The sequence below is a fragment of the Ctenopharyngodon idella genome, chromosome 2 (genome assembly GCF_019924925.1).
Source record: "Ctenopharyngodon idella isolate HZGC_01 chromosome 2, HZGC01, whole genome shotgun sequence".
In the NCBI taxonomy this organism is placed as follows: domain Eukaryota; kingdom Metazoa; phylum Chordata; class Actinopteri; order Cypriniformes; family Xenocyprididae; genus Ctenopharyngodon; species Ctenopharyngodon idella.
Genome location: NC_067221.1, coordinates 9246708 through 9262612, shown reverse-complemented (window position 1 = coordinate 9262612; position 15905 = coordinate 9246708). Strand labels below are relative to the sequence as shown.

The window sequence follows — 15905 nt, the reverse complement described above, 5'->3', positions numbered from 1 at the left end:
TCGTTATTGAGGTGCATTGTGGGATTGAATGAGTGCACTCGATAACGTCCGCTATTGTTTCGGATACCACTACAAATAGCTGTCCCCTTAAATGGTGCCTTATGTTAGGGTACAGGGGGTGATTTCGGACGGCCTTCGTGTACAACTTTCAGAGATTTACTTCAGAATTTTATAATGTTGTCATAACTAAAACCTACAATAAAATTGTTTTTGTCCATTGAAATAGAGCTGAAATAAATTCAAATGTAAATATTAGACTAAAAACTTAAACTTAAAAAAACTTGCACAAAAATTAGAAATGCTGTCCTAGCAACTAACTGAAATAAAATAAATTAAAGAAAAAAATGAAAGCTAGATAGAAATATGGCAAAAGCAAAAATTACTAAAACATAAACTAAAATTAAACTAAAATATACATAAAAAGCTTATTCAAAATATTAATAAATACTATATTATAATAAATAATACTTAAACAACACTGCTTACCATACATTCAATTTTAGGCATGTTTTTCTTACGGAGTTTTAATGTTATGTCTTTCATCAGGTAGTGTATTTCACAGCGACCTTCCCTTATGTGGTGCTGACCATTCTCTTCATCAGAGGAATCACTCTTGAAGGAGCCGTCAGTGGTATCAAATACTATTTGACCCCTCAGTGGCAGAAAATTCTGGATGCCAAGGTCTGTACATTGTACATCAGCAAACTTGTGCATAATTGCAAGTAATCACTGAGGCTATACATAATAATGTATATTTTGTGTTTTGTAGGTATGGGGGGATGCTGCCTCTCAGATTTTCTATTCTCTTGGCTGCGCCTGGGGTGGGCTTATCACCATGGCGTCATATAACAAGTTCCACAATAACTGTTTCAGGTAATAATTCATCCATGTTGTTTTTCTGCTAATGTGTCATTTTAAAAACCTGTAAGTACTGAGTATTTTGAGTATTGAACAAAAGCTCTGTATTGTAATTGATTGGTGACTTGCTTTTAGTATGCATTACTCTGTAGCACCCCCATGTGGCTTGTAGGGATACATGCATAGAAGAACTTTTAACTTGTGTTAACTGAAATAAAGGAATACAAGAATTTCAGTTCCAGATATGATTGCAAACATAATGATTTGTGTGTTCAAACAGAGACAGTATCATCATCAGTGTAACAAACTGTGGTACCAGTGTGTACGCTGGCTTTGTTATCTTCTCCATCCTGGGATTTATGGCTCATCATCTTGGGGTGGATGTGTCAGAGGTGGCCGATCATGGTCCAGGCCTGGCATTCGTGGCCTACCCAGAGGCTCTAACACTTCTGCCCATATCGCCACTCTGGTCCCTGCTTTTCTTCTTTATGCTCATTTTATTGGGCCTCGGCACTCAGGTATTCCTCTTGTTTTGTAACATTTTCATTTTTTGCACTTTTGAAAAGTTTAGCACTTTTTAAAAAACATTCTTTCTTTTCTTCATCACAATTTTCTGAAATTATCGATCAAAAGTTTAGGATTTTATGTTTTTGAAAGAGTCTATTATGCTCACCAAGGCTCTCCAGTCTTCAGTGTCAGTCTGCTTAATATTTTTGTGCAAACAGACTTAGAAAGTTCAAAAGAAGATTATTTATTTGAAATCTTTTGTATCCTTATAAATGTCTTCAGTTTTTCCATCAATTTAATGTGACCTTGCTGAAAAAAAGTATAATTCAACCTAAACCACTTGGAGGACTCCATTCAAACTATATTTTAAAGTGTACTTTTTTTTAACCATACAAGATTCTTAACAAATTAATTTGTATCTGCTTATTCTATTAATTAATGTTAGAATCAATAAAGAAGAAACTGCATCTTCCATATTTCATTTCTGGTTTAAAAAAGGGAAAAGGAAAGGACACAAAAGGACCAATTTCTTTCCCATTCTCCTTTTATGTACTGTATATTGTTTTTGTTTTTTACAATTTTACCTGCATTATTAATTTACTGCTTTGCCAGCACTAGTATTTCTTTCAGGAAATGTCTTGTTTAACTAGCAGTTTATGTAAAAAAGTGATATACAATTCCTTATTTATTTATTTTTTTTCTGTTCAATGTTGGTGTAGTTCTGTCTACTGGAGACTCTGGTGACGGCTATAGTAGATGAGATTGGAACTGACTGGATTATCAGAAATAAGACCTACGTCACGCTCGGAATCGCTATAATAGGCTTCCTCCTGGGAGTGCCGCTGACCACACGGGTGAGTAACAAACACATTTGAGCAAACACACACACATACACATGTCCTTCATCCATGGATTGATTGTTGTGCTGTGTGCGATGTAGGCGGGGATATACTGGTTGCTGCTTATGGACAACTACGCTGCCAGTTTCTCTCTGGTCGTCATCTCTTGCATTATGTGCATCTGTATAATGTATGTCTATGGTGAGTCCTCTAAGTCACTTTTTACATGCTGTATATAAAGGCCACAGTAGCTGGATGTAAACCAAGGTGTTAATTTCCATGTTGTGTTTCCACCCAGGTCACAAGAACTATTTTAAAGATGTGGAGATGATGCTAGGCTTCCCTCCTCCAATCTTCTTCAGGATCTGCTGGAGATTTGTGTCTCCTTTAATTATTACTGTAAGAGGTTTTTCTGATTTCAAATTTGACCGAATCAGGTATCGTTAAAACTATATTGTTCAAACTAATCCTTTTTGTCTCTCTCTCTTCACAGTTCATTCTGATTTTTACTGTGATACAGTACAAGCCTATTACCTACAATGACTATGTGTACCCTAGTTGGTCATTGATCATTGGGTTTGCCATGGCTTTGTCTTCAGTTATCTGTATACCTATCTATGCTCTGTTCAAGATTGCTGTGTCTGAGGGATCTACATTTGTAGAGGTAAGATGTGTTCTGCTTTAAGTGCCATTAATAATACTTTAGAAAAATGTTCAAACTCAAGTACGCTTACATGCATCAAAGAGTCCAGTGAAGTCCATAGCCTAATAATAGCAAACAATTTTTAGTAATTCATAGTATTTAGACTTTTTTTAATTTCTTTTTTATGTGGAATGGATCATTTCATGTGCCGACATGTTGAAATAACATAACTAACCAAATACTTCTTGGAAATGTCTGAGAAGCCAGTGAATTGCGCCACCTATAGTACTGGAGTAAATTTCCTCCTTGTTCAGCCTTATCTAGTTTTTTTGTTCTGCTACTCTATCTGAATATACTTTAAAGGGTTAGTTCACCCAGAAAAGAAAATTCTGTCATCAATTACTCACCCTCATGTCGATCCGAACCTGCAAGGCTTAACACAAATTAAAATATTTTAATTAAATCTTAGAGAGAGATTTCTGTCCCTCCATTGATAGTCCATGCAACTACCACTTTGATGCTTCAACAAGTTCATAAAGAGATCGTGAAAGTAATCCTTATGAATTGATTAGTTTCACTAAATAGTTTAGTCCAAAATGTTCTGAAGAGACTCGATCACTTTATATGATGAACAGACTGAATTTAGGCTTTTATTCACATAAACATTCATCTACTCACACATCAGACATGATAAATGGAAGCTCAAGCTTGCTTGATGTGCGAGATCCAATGAGGTTCATTCTCGTGTGTTACACATATCTCAGATTTCATTTAAAATATCTAAATTTGTGTTTCGAAGATGAACGAAAGTGTTATGAGTTTGGAATGACATGAGGATGAGTAATTGATGAAAAAATGTTCATTTTTAGGTGAACTAACCCTTTAAGGAAAAGAAATTGATCATGGTACTATATTTTTCCTGAAAAAATCTTTGGTTTTAGCTTTAAAGTATGCCAATCCTTCCAAACAAAATTCAACAGTTGTTAAACCAACTCTTACCTCTGCAGCGCTTGAAGAACTCCTTGAAGCCTGATCTGGACTGGGGCCCTGCTCTCCAGGAGCACCGCAAGGGACGATACGCCACCACGGGCCCCGAATCTGTGGAGGTGTGCCCTCTCAAAGAAGATCTGAAAGATGAGGGGAAAGAGAAACTCAAAGAGAAAGAAGATGAGATCGGTCTGACCATCCCAGGAAGCAACGGCTCCACATTGAACCCCACACCCAGTGCATAGAGGAGCCCCTTCCACACCCTCCCCCCAGGACGGTTCCCATTTCCACACTGCGGGACAGGCCACTCTCGCTGGAGACCTTTACATATTGTAAGGGCTTTATGAAATCTAACCTCTAGAGAAATTGGTTGTCATCCAAAACCTTTTTCTTTTTGTTCACATAATTTAATACTGCAGTTTTTTTTAATAAAAAAAGACATGTTCATATACAGGAGGTGTTTGCATACACACAGTGTGTATATAGCGCATTGTACAATATTTTCAATCTGTGTTGAATAGTCTGGAGATGTGACTGTAGTGGCAACAGGAGCTACAGTGGGATTTGGCTTGTGTGTGTGTAGTGGTGGTAGTGCTGGTCAGGTTTAAAAGCTGAAGACCAAATATTCTTTGTGGCAATGTTGTAATGGCACTGTTAAGGGGAGTGTTATTTTCAGTTTCTGTTTGTACCTATTGTCTTGATTGGGAACCGTCTCATTTGCAAGCCAATATGGGTTTTTCCATAGCCAATGCTGATGTCTGAGAGCAGGGTGGCCGATGGTCAATATAATGCCAGTATATGATATATTATATGTTAAATAAAATGACCTTTTAATACTGAATTAATTCAAAAATCCACTTAAAAATACAAACCAGAACATGTCTATTATCCATTGACTAGACTACCGGTAGATTTTGGCGCTAACGCTTTTGTTAATCGGCCAAGTAGACTGGCTGATATCGATAAATAAGAATAGGCCAAGAGAATATCAACTCTATTTCCCTTTAAAGTGAGAGCACAAATATAAAACAAAGGATATTTGGTCTTAAGCTCTTACTGACTGAGGTATCTGGACCGAGGCATATAACCTCTCAAGCCCATTCTCAGGGTTACACACAATTTGCTTTTTTTTTTTTAAACATTTTCCAACACCTTGAGATGATTTATTGCTGATGTTGAGTGTTTGACATGAAGGAAGAGGGATTTTCATGTAGGAACTTCCACATGAAATGCCAAATCTGTCTAGTCTTCCAGGCATCTCGAGCCGAGGCATCTTCTGAGCGAGGGGATCACGTGTGCGATAATAAAAGCAGCTAGTTTCTCATTAGATTCAGTACTGTAGTATGCACACTAACCCTGCTCTTCACAGAAAAGGAGGCATGTTACCAAAAACATGTGCACAGACCTTTGTATTCTGATGATTTAGCTGGTATGTTTGTGTTTGTGTGTACTTTTTTGTTGTCTATGCGTGTTAAGAGACTTGAACCGGTGTGTATGTGTCATTTAAAGGCATCTGGCTGTGCTGAGCCAAGCAGTTGTGTGATCGAATAAGGGTTAAGGTTGCTTGCAGAATGATCAGAGGTAAACGTAGCATCAGTCACAATCACTGTGGTTAGTGTAATTGATGGGTAGTCAGCAGTTTGTCCTCCTTATTATTGTGAATAACATGAAATAGACTTGCGAGACAAATAATAGGTCAAACCATCTGATTTTTACAATAGAAACCACAGCATATTAGGTGTTGTTTCGTTTTGTAGGCAATAGGGAGGGGAGATACTCGGATTGAGAGCTTGGTAGTTGGTATGGCTAGATGCTGCTTATCGTATCATTCCAGTGATGTATCAACAAGGCCCCCTACTTAGGATGCATATGGTTGCAGTGGCACATATACATGGATAGAGAGTCCTGGTTACACTGTGAATTTGTCTGGGATGTTGCCTGACGCCTTTCAATAGGGAGTCTAGCAATATAGCTGCTAATGTGCTGACGCGTCACGTATTGAGACTTCTGAATAAATGACGAATCACTGTGTATAGTTAAGTGAAAGTAGTATTGGTTTTTCTCTTCTGCGTTGTGCAAGGAGAAACGCAATACATTTGTGACATGCTGCTTCTGTCATTTTGAGTCGGAATGAGGCGTTTGTGGAAAAATGTGATTGTGAGGAGAAAATACCAATAATACATAGAAAGTCTCAGTTTTCATATTGGCTTCATTTTATTATGAAATTTAACAAATGTCGTTTTGACGCTCTTTAATGTAGCCTGACAGATCGCTGCAGTTGACTTAATTCAAATGGCAACACGGATCGCGAGTGAACGGATCGTTTCTTCCTCTTTACTACTAGTTATAGCAGGAATACACATCAGAAGTAGGGTGACCATATTTCTCATGGTAGAATACGGGACGGGTGAGCAAAGGGTGGGCAATATGACCATTTTATTTGTAATATGAGAAATTTTATTTCATGGTAATTATTGTTTTTTATATATATATATATATATATATATATATATATATAATATTAAAAATAGAAGTTTACAAACAATACAACAAATACAATAGAGATACAAAATTGAATAAACTTGTTTTTCAGATACAGTAGGTTTGTTTACCATGTATACATTTATTTAACATATTTTGTTGTTTGATTAACATTAATGACAGACAAATATTTAATTAGGCTACTGTCCCTTTAAGGCCGAATTCATGAATGTAATATACTGACACAAATCCGGTTTTCACCTACCTGTTTACGTCCACTTAAGCCATAACCGACTGTATTTACATGAGATACTCCACACGATGGACATTTTGGCAACTATGTGTGCATCTGACCATTCAGGCGCAAGGAGAACCGATCGCTGTCTGAGAGAACTGGAATCGCGCGCAAGGAAAGAGAGAGAGAGAGAGAGAGAGAGAGAGAGCGCGCGCGCGCGCGAGAGAGCGCTTCTGGTGTGTCATTCAGCGCGATTCCGCCTATCCAGCCTTCACTAACGGCAAGGTAATCGATAACGAATTTTGATTGTTCTGTGACGAATTTGATAGGGCTGTTCTCGCGTGACAGAACACTACTCATTCTATCAGTAGTAACGAAATTTTAGGAAAGATGAAATACGGGACAAAACATGTTTTTTTTCTTAATAAAAAGAAATTGTATTTTTTCTAAAAATACGGGACTGAAGCTGAAATACGGGACTGTCCCGGGAAAAACATGACATATGGTCACCCTAATCAGAAGATATGTTGAAAGATACAGTACAACTTACCGAACGTATCGTCTCTCATGTAATCGTGTTTCAATTGCGGAAAGACGTTAATAAAACAGCTCGTGAACAAACATCACCTGACTACATTTACCTCAGGAAAGTCATGTCAGTGTTTATTGCTTGTTAATAAAGTTAGTTGGGGGAAAAAAATCATACCTAAATTCATTAAATTTTACGTAACATGTTATTGATGTTTTTATTACTTTGACTAATCTCTAAAATCTATTAAAAAAATGCCTGAAATTGTTTGGAAACTTGATGTCAAAACAAGTGTTTTTGACAGACCATTTAATTATAACTCAGCATAAACATAATTATATATAATCATTTTTATAGATATTTTCATTTAGTTCATAAAACTCATGTGCTTCTGGGTGAAAAACGACTCAAAATGACGGATCAGGTCACAGATAAAGTCAGTATTCTAAATCTGATGGCATAATAGTCTAGATCATTGTTATATGTACATTTAATTAATCTTTGCATGAAGGTAAGATATATATATATATATATATATATATATATATATATAAGATTTTATCCAAAAATATACAAAACAAAATCTAACTTTAAAAAGTAGCCAGAGAGAAGAAAAAAAAATTGAGAGATGCAACAAAAATAAAAGTAACCCTGCTGCCTAACAGGAGATATCAGACACTCAGGGGAGTAGTTAGAGGTTCATTGGTCTTTGTGAGGTCATAGCACAACCATACATGCAGGTCACAGACTCTAGCTTTTCCCCTGTTAGACAGCGGGTGCAGTAGATTAGAGCAGCAATTTAGGTGTCGTGAGACTAATAGCACTTTTATTTACTGGTTCACTTTAGCTGGCTACGTGCACAGTAGCTGCAGTATAATTAATCGCTGTCGCAAATGTGAATGCACAAGATTGAAGCCCTCTCGTTTGTCTGATGTTTGGTCCTCAGACCTTGAACGTGGCATGAAGTCCATGTGTCTGTCTCTAGGTACTGCAATGCGAACAGACCTTGACATGCAAACTCTTTATATAACAGTAGACATGTTATGCATCAGTGCTGTTCTTGCACTGTTCCACACCTCTATTAGTCCTCTCTCTCCGTTGTACAGTAATGTAAAAAAAGAAAAGAAAAAAAAGACAAAAAATCAACTGATGTTTGTGTTTTCTGTTTTTATCAGGGTGGGTTGCTGTAGTGGGGTTCATTTTTAGTTGTTTTTACTTTTTCTTGTGGTAACGTAGCTAATGTTATGTGTACAGAGTGCTCTGTGTAGTGGACGTTCTGAGTCAAACCTAGTTCATGTTAGTGTCACTATTGATGTCGTAATTTTAATCAGTATGTAATTATCCATTTTTGCCATTTAACAGAAATCTACCTTTCTAAGAGATTTTTCCTTTTTATTTTTATAGTACTAAAACTGTATTTTATCATCAGTTGTAATCATTTTTAGCTATGTTCAGTGACACTACACTCTTTTCCCCCAAAACCTCAAGCCAGCTGATCTCAAACACATTGCCAAACAATGGCTTTGGACTGAAACTTGAAAAATACAGGAATGCTTTTTACACGAGTGTCTGGTCAAACAGAAATCGTTTATTGATGAGAAAGGACACAGTCTAAAGCCAACAATGTTATATCTTCATCTCAGTATTGTAAACAAGTGTATTTGTAGTGCTGCAAAACCCTTTAAGGACATTTCATTCACAGTTTCATGTATTCTGCACAATGTAAAAAAGAAACAGAGAAAGCACATTTGATTGCCTTGAAAGAACGTTTTAACATGTATGCTGATCTTTGAATAATTTCAAACTGTATTAATAGTTTGGAAATTTTTATTTTATATTAACATGTCATGTCAATCTGCTATTGGAAAGGAAAAAACCAAACACTTTTAAATGGACTTCGCTCCTAATTTGACTTGGCCCTCAGCAATTAGTTTGTAAAATGACATGACGGGGCTGTGTTTAGAACAAGCAAAACAAAAATACTAGAATTTGGTGGGAAAAATGCACATAAATACCTCTAGGTTCTAGATGGTAATATCTACTGAGCACAATTTTGTGGCTGGATAAAGTAAACTATAAACAGAATCAGCACATCTGAAATGAAACTGTGAAGTTTTTCATTTACTGTACTTACCGAAATGTTATTCAAAACAGCATCATGTATTTTCATGTTGTTACGGCACTTTATAAATATATATTATATATACGTGTTTGAAGACAACAGAAAATAATACATAACTGCAAAAAATGAAACCTGTCTCTCCCATGTCCTGTATCCTAAAAGAAGAGATGTCATCACAATAGTGTGTGTGTACTTGTGCTGCTCATGGCAATATAAAACAGTGAAGTAGAAAGACAAGGACAATGACATGAGCTCAGTACTTTATCAAACATATCTAACCATGTCTTTTCCATTTTAGGGCCAAACTTCATTGAAATTGTCTTAGTCATGTCAGCTGTATATCTTAAACTGTTCAATTTGAAATGGTAAATAAAGTTTATTTTAAAGATCAACTTGTGGTTTGTGTTTTATCTCTATGGGTAAGGGCTGTGTTTTTTTTCCTGGAAAAAAAAAAAAAAAAAGTGTTTTAATGACAAACAATTAAAACATACTTGAACTGAAATGTCCAGCTGACCCGCATACAGTGATTCTCACAGAGAGCTGAGCAGACTGTCGGGCTGGGGAATACACAGGTGTCTGTTTCTCCCCCTGCTGGCTGTTCTCTGCACTGCAGGAGGAGCGGGCTGGAAACGGTCTAGGTCACCGTTTCTGGTCACCTCCATCTTTAGAAGGAAGTCTTTGACGGCTCCAGATGCTCTGACTGAGGCTGCTGGTACCAGTCTGAAGGCTGAAGCTCTTACTGAATGTCCTCTGTACTTGCACTCTTTGTCTCCTTGTTCCAAAGCAGAAGTATGTCTCGTGGATTCAGCGCTTGGAGAGCTCATTAGTGGTAGATTGCTCCTGATGTGGTTTGTGTCTCTGGGTGGACAGGGTTTCAAATGAGGAAATGTTGGTCTTTCTGAATCATTTGCAGAAAGTGCAATTTCACTCATCTCCCTTTAAAAAAAAAAGCAATACTACATTTAAGCCAAAAGAACCTTGGATCAACTACATGACTGTGTATTTTCCTCAAGTTAGATATTAAGCATTATTGTAGAAAGATGATCTGACCTTGCATGGATTTGTGAGTTTCTGGTACTCTGATTAATTGTGTTGTAGGAGCAGCTTATTAAACTCTTGATGTTCAGATCCCTTTGAATGAGTCTCCGTTCCTCTTTGAGCTCTGAAAGACAACAGAGAAAACAAGAAATCAGTGATAAGCAGTCTGCTCCACCACAAACATTTTCACAATCACCCTGAGGAAAAAGAAAAATCAAAACCTATTAAAAAGAAGAATTCTGCTTTATTAAAGCATTATGCTCTGTGAAGAATGGCCTTGCTCACTAATAAGTTTTTAATTTTGCTTTTTTTTTCCCTTTATTAGAGACTGCAGAATTACTAATTTAGCAGCTTTATTTTTATGAACGTGTTGTATATACAATAAACAGAACAAACTGCATTACACTCTTGTTTTTTAACTGATGAAAAACTGGAAAAATGTGCAAAAGAATTCAGTGGTAAACCACTAGATGGTGGTGATACACAATTCAAAAGGCCACTTCACATTTGGAGACATTTACAGATTTACAATAAAATGGTTTAATGATCATTATGATGCAATGTTTATTAGGAAAAACTCTCTCAACAAATGAGACTACAGGGCACCAACTGAATATAATATATGGACAAAAACTCCTCAGATCTAAACAATGTCTGGTTCAGTCTGCCAGAAGGCTTTTGTCTGAGGCAAAATTGCATGAAAACTGAATAATCACATACCTGCTACGGTGGGATCTGTCTGAGTACTGGCTCTCTCAGTCTCAAGGTTTTCCTGTGATAAAACATCAAATCAAGTAAAAGGATTTCAACACCATTAGATTTTCACTCTCTCCACTAAGCTTTATGGCAGAGATTTTTTTCCACAGTATTTGTCTCCAAATGTAATGCTGCAGACGTTTATAGAATATCACTCTAATAGAGGTAGAAGTGGTTTCTATCATTTCATTTTTTGTGAATGCCACGATTCTATGGCATTTGCAATCAATATTTCTGCCGAAAATCCCCACTTAAACCAGTCTAAGCTGGATGCTCAGTTAGTCTCCCAGTCTGACCTCGGTGAAACCCTTTTAAAACAACAGCCAACAGACCACCCTGTGAGAAGAGCAAAGACCAACAAACCATCTTAGGCTGGTGTAACATTTTTTTTAAGCAAGGGAACGTATTGTTTTTTGAAAACCACAAAAAAAAATGAAGCAAAAGTACGTTTTCAACAGTGATAATAATAAGAAATGTTTCTTGCACAGCAGATCAGGATATTAGAATGATTTCTGAAGGATCGTGTGACATTGTGACACTCAACTTTTGAACAATAGGATATATAAATAGGATATATAAATATACCCAGTATTGGGGAAAGTTACTTTTAAAAGTAATGCGTTACAATATTGCGTTACTCTAAAAAAGTAACTAATTGCGTTAGTTACTTTTTATGGAAAGTGTTACTTTTGTGCTACTTTTCCTCATCTGGGCTGGGCTGTTTGTTTGTTTTTATAACAAAAAAGTTATATTTTTGGCAAATGTAAAGGCTGTTTTGCATCCAAAGTGAAATGAATAAGCCTCAGGCTGAAGGAAATGCAAATTCACGCCTGTACAGTAGAGGGTGCAGTTCAAACAAACAAGCCTTTCAGCTGTGATACCATTCTGGAATACAGAAGAATAGGATGCAGAAGAAGTAAATGAGTAAATGTATGTTCACATTTAGTCTAGAACTAGTCTACAATAACCATCATGTTCACACAGCGCACACAACACCTCTGCAACACCTCCCGATTTCTCTCAACTTGGGCACAGGAGAGCTGTCAGTCAATAAATGGAAAAAAACTAAGTAACCTGCATTACGTATTTGAAAAAGTAACTCTGATATTTTGTGGTAAATTTAAAAGTAATGTGTTACTGTACTAGTTATTTGAAAAAAAGTAATCTGATTACGTAACTTGCATTACTTGTAGTGTTACCCCCAACACTGAATATACCATCAGTAACTGTTAAAATTCTTGTATGATAAAAAAAAAATGAAAGAACAAAATGTTCTAGTAGCATGTAGTAAGATTTACATTTTTTTTTAATGTCTGTTTACTATGACTGATGATTCAATCCAAAAATTCATGATGTGAAACTTTGTATCTGCATCAAGAATAAATTGCCAGCTTGCTTTACAGATTCAAAATAAAGAAATAAATAAAAAAAGAGTAATCAGATTCAGAATGGAAGAAGTGACAGATTTATCATGAAAAAAACAAAAAACGGCATCCTTTAGGCTTCTTCATAATAGTGTTCATGCAGCCCCAGAGCTCACACTTTACTAAATGATTCCACAGCACTGCTCCACTGAGACTCCAGCTCATAAAACAGGACTCCAAACCACATGCTTTCACTGCAAAGCCATGGATCTCCATTAGCCCACATGTTGTATGGCAGCGGAGCACTATTATTACACCGATCTGCCTGCTGCCTTGGTTTATTCGCTGCTATATCATGTAGCGTCATGCTTACTAGCCAGCACATGCGTTATACACTCATCCTTTTAAATGAAACAAAAACAAACAGAGCTCTCTGAGGAGAGCGCCCTCACTGCCAGCGTACAGGAGACTATTCATTTTAGCCCTGTGGTCTGTGGGCAGCGGTATAACCCCAGAAGCCAGCTGAAAAAGAAATAGCAAAGCTATAGTTATGAGGCAGGTCACTGAAATCTAAGAGCAGCAGGAGGCAGGACGCCCTCTGACACTCACTCCACATTCCCTCAGATGAGCAGATGTCTGTGGGACAAGGTTATTATCGTTAAAACCATTTAAAAAAATTCATTACTTGAAATAAAATAAACATGAACTGAAGTAAAACATAAAAAACTTAAAATTTTATTTCAGCTAATTGCCAAGGCAGCATTTTTTTTTTATTTATTTAAGTTGGAGCACTAAAATAACTAAAACTAAATAAAAACTAGAAACTAAAACTTAAAGGGTTAGTTCACCCAAAAATGAAAATTCTGTCATTTATTACTCACCCTCATGTCGTTCCACACCCATAAGACCTTTATTCATCTTCAGAACACAAATTAAGATATTTTTGTTGAAATCCGATGGCTCAGTGAGGCCTGCATAGCCAGCAATGACATTTCCTCTCTCAAGAGCCATTAATGTACTAAAAACATATTTAAATCAGTTCATGTGAGTACAGTGGTTCAATATTAATATTATAAAGTGACGAGAATATTTTTGGTGTGCCAAAAAAACAAAATAACGGCTTATATAGTGATGGCTAATTTCAAAACACTGCTTCAGGAAGCTTCGGAGCACAATGAATCAGCGTATCGAATCATGATTCGGGTCGCGTGTCAAACTGCCAAACTGCTGAAATCACATGACTTTGGCGCTCCGAACCGCTGGTTCGATACGCTGATCCATTACGCTCCGAAGCTTCCTGAAGCAGTGTTTTGAAATCGACCATCACTATATAAATCGTTATTTTTTTTTTGGCTGCACCAAAAATATTCTCGTCACTTTATAATATTAATATTTAACCACTGTACTCATATGAACTGATTTAAATATGTTTTTAGTACATTAATGGATCTTGAGAGAGAAAATGTCATTTCTGGCTATGGAGGCCTCACTGAGCCATCGGATTTCAACTAAAATATCTTAACTTGTGTTCTGAAGATTAACGAAGGTCTTACGGGTGTGGAACTGCATGAGGGTGAGTAATTAATGACATTTTCATTTTTGGGTGAACTAACCCTTTAATAAAGTCTATATAGACAAAGTAATAAAACCGTATTTAAAAAAAAAGACAATATTCAAAGGTCCCTTGAATAGGCAAAGATTTTTTTATTAACACAAACTAGGAGTGGCAATATATTAAATATATTACTGTGCCTTAAACATTTTTATTTATTGGTTTAAATAGTAAAATAGGAATTATTCATTAAAGCTGCAAAGTGTTCAAAATTTACAAAAATTTTATGAGAAAGTACATCATGAATCCATTTTCCAAACTGTGTTTTTGTCTTATCCTGAATCACTACATTACACCTATAATAAGTTTATATTAGGACTATTTTAGACCGGTTGGGTTGTCAGCGCTGCGGAGTATCCCAGTACCTGCGTGGCTCGCCATATACATAGAGAGAAGTAGCTCCGGCTACAATGTTCTTCCACAAGACGCATGCAGATCTGTTTATTAACCGCTAGAGCGCCAAAAGTTACAGACTGCAGCTTTAAATTATTTATATCATTGTAGTATTGGAGTGACCACCAGACTCTCTCTCACACACAATTCATCCCTTTATATAGGCTACCAAAAATGGTGCCTTTGGAGGGCACTGAAGTGTTTAATCATTATCAACAAATATTTTTAATAAAAATAACTATAAATGAGTTCTAAATGACACTTCCCAGATAGCAACTTTGTGCCGGCCCAAATCAGGCCACATCTGTCATGTGTGGTATGATGATCTGGGCCACATGGCGTGGAATGATGGCACTTGGGCAGACCACTCCTATCTGGGCCACAAGCAGGCCATAGCAATGCCACATGTCAGCCAAGAGCAAAGAAATAAACCAGAACTGGACCTTATCTGAGCAACAAAATCTTCATATATTATTTATAGAATCATCTTAGCATTAACAAGCAGAATCACTGAAGGAAAGAAGAGAACAGAAAAAGAGACAAACAGAAACATAAGAGCTGCAACTGAATTCAGCCACAGGCCTTAGATGAAATCTGAAGATAAAAGAAGTCTTTAAATCTCTCCAGATCTCAGCAGAGGAGGATTAAACAACTCCACAAACAGCATTACCAGCTTCACATATTACTAACCAGACTGACTTTATTTCTGTCATTTATTTACAGAAGTTTAACGCTCATGTTTGTTTCATTTGAAGTCACCATAATGGTGATTGGTGTTTCCATTAGTTGGGCTTTTAACTCTTATAATATGTTTGTCTTCTCTGACAGTGTGTTTATCAAACATACTTGCACAAACAAAGAAAACTGAAATGAAACCAGATGATGATTTTTTTGCTATTGATTGTTTTATAATCATTGTGAAATAGCTTGAACCATTGATGTTACTCAAACATGTGTTTTGCCATTAACACTTTTAAGTTGCAATCCGTTTCACTGCAATATGAGACCACATTGCATTTCAAAAAGATATAAACCATGAGCAACAATTAAAAAAGTATAATGACAAACACAGATATGAGCACTCAACGTATGAATCTCAACAGTGGTGAGAACAAAATATTCAGACAATCAGATCAACTCTGATCATCACAAAAAGCTACTAAAAGACAGAACAAAAAACATAGCAAAAAAATGAAAGCAAATAGTTAGAATTAAAGAAAACAATGGGACAATTCAGCTGCATAATTTGTTCATTCTGCGATGCATGATAGGAGTTTTGTACTATTGTTCCCAGTATGCATTGCGGCATGACACGTTTGATTGTCACCTTTGTTGAGATTCATGTGCTGATTCTTGATGTCTGCATCAATTTTTAGTTTAGATATTTTTTGTGTGTTTTTAATCTTTTAACTGGTTTCTGTGTTTTAAAAAACTGACCGTCATTGAAATCTTGTAACGGACAAACTTGTAGTTCTTATAATTAAACAAAACTGATAGTCAGATTTGTTTTAAATTCAATTGTTATTGAAATCTCATAACGG

The 15905-nt window shown here is 36.3% G+C and overlaps 2 protein-coding genes across 9 annotated transcripts in view; one reads left to right on the top strand and one right to left on the bottom strand.

Moving 5' to 3' along the window:
- The window catches only part of slc6a9 (solute carrier family 6 member 9), a 57548-nt gene extending 47955 nt beyond the window's left edge, over window positions 1-9593 (top strand). For all 8 annotated transcript variants that reach the window (XM_051917556.1, XM_051917549.1, XM_051917533.1 and 5 more), the window contains 8 exons: window positions 547-681; window positions 770-873; window positions 1139-1376; window positions 2085-2219; window positions 2306-2405; window positions 2503-2603; window positions 2698-2868; window positions 3855-9593. In XM_051917556.1, the coding sequence (XP_051773516.1) occupies window positions 547-681; window positions 770-873; window positions 1139-1376; window positions 2085-2219; window positions 2306-2405; window positions 2503-2603; window positions 2698-2868; window positions 3855-4079 (1209 nt within the window). In that variant the 3' untranslated portion in view covers window positions 4080-9593. The remainder of the gene's footprint in view (window positions 1-546; window positions 682-769; window positions 874-1138; window positions 1377-2084; window positions 2220-2305; window positions 2406-2502; window positions 2604-2697; window positions 2869-3854) is intronic.
- ccdc24 (coiled-coil domain containing 24) overlaps window positions 6339-15905 on the bottom strand; it is a 31856-nt gene continuing 22289 nt past the window's right edge. Inside the window, exons 6-8 of the mRNA XM_051917582.1 lie at window positions 10960-11011; window positions 10252-10363; window positions 6339-10137 (exon numbers count right to left, since the gene is read on the bottom strand). Of these exons, the coding sequence (XP_051773542.1) occupies window positions 9732-10137; window positions 10252-10363; window positions 10960-11011 (570 nt within the window). The 3' untranslated portion in view covers window positions 6339-9731. The remainder of the gene's footprint in view (window positions 10138-10251; window positions 10364-10959; window positions 11012-15905) is intronic.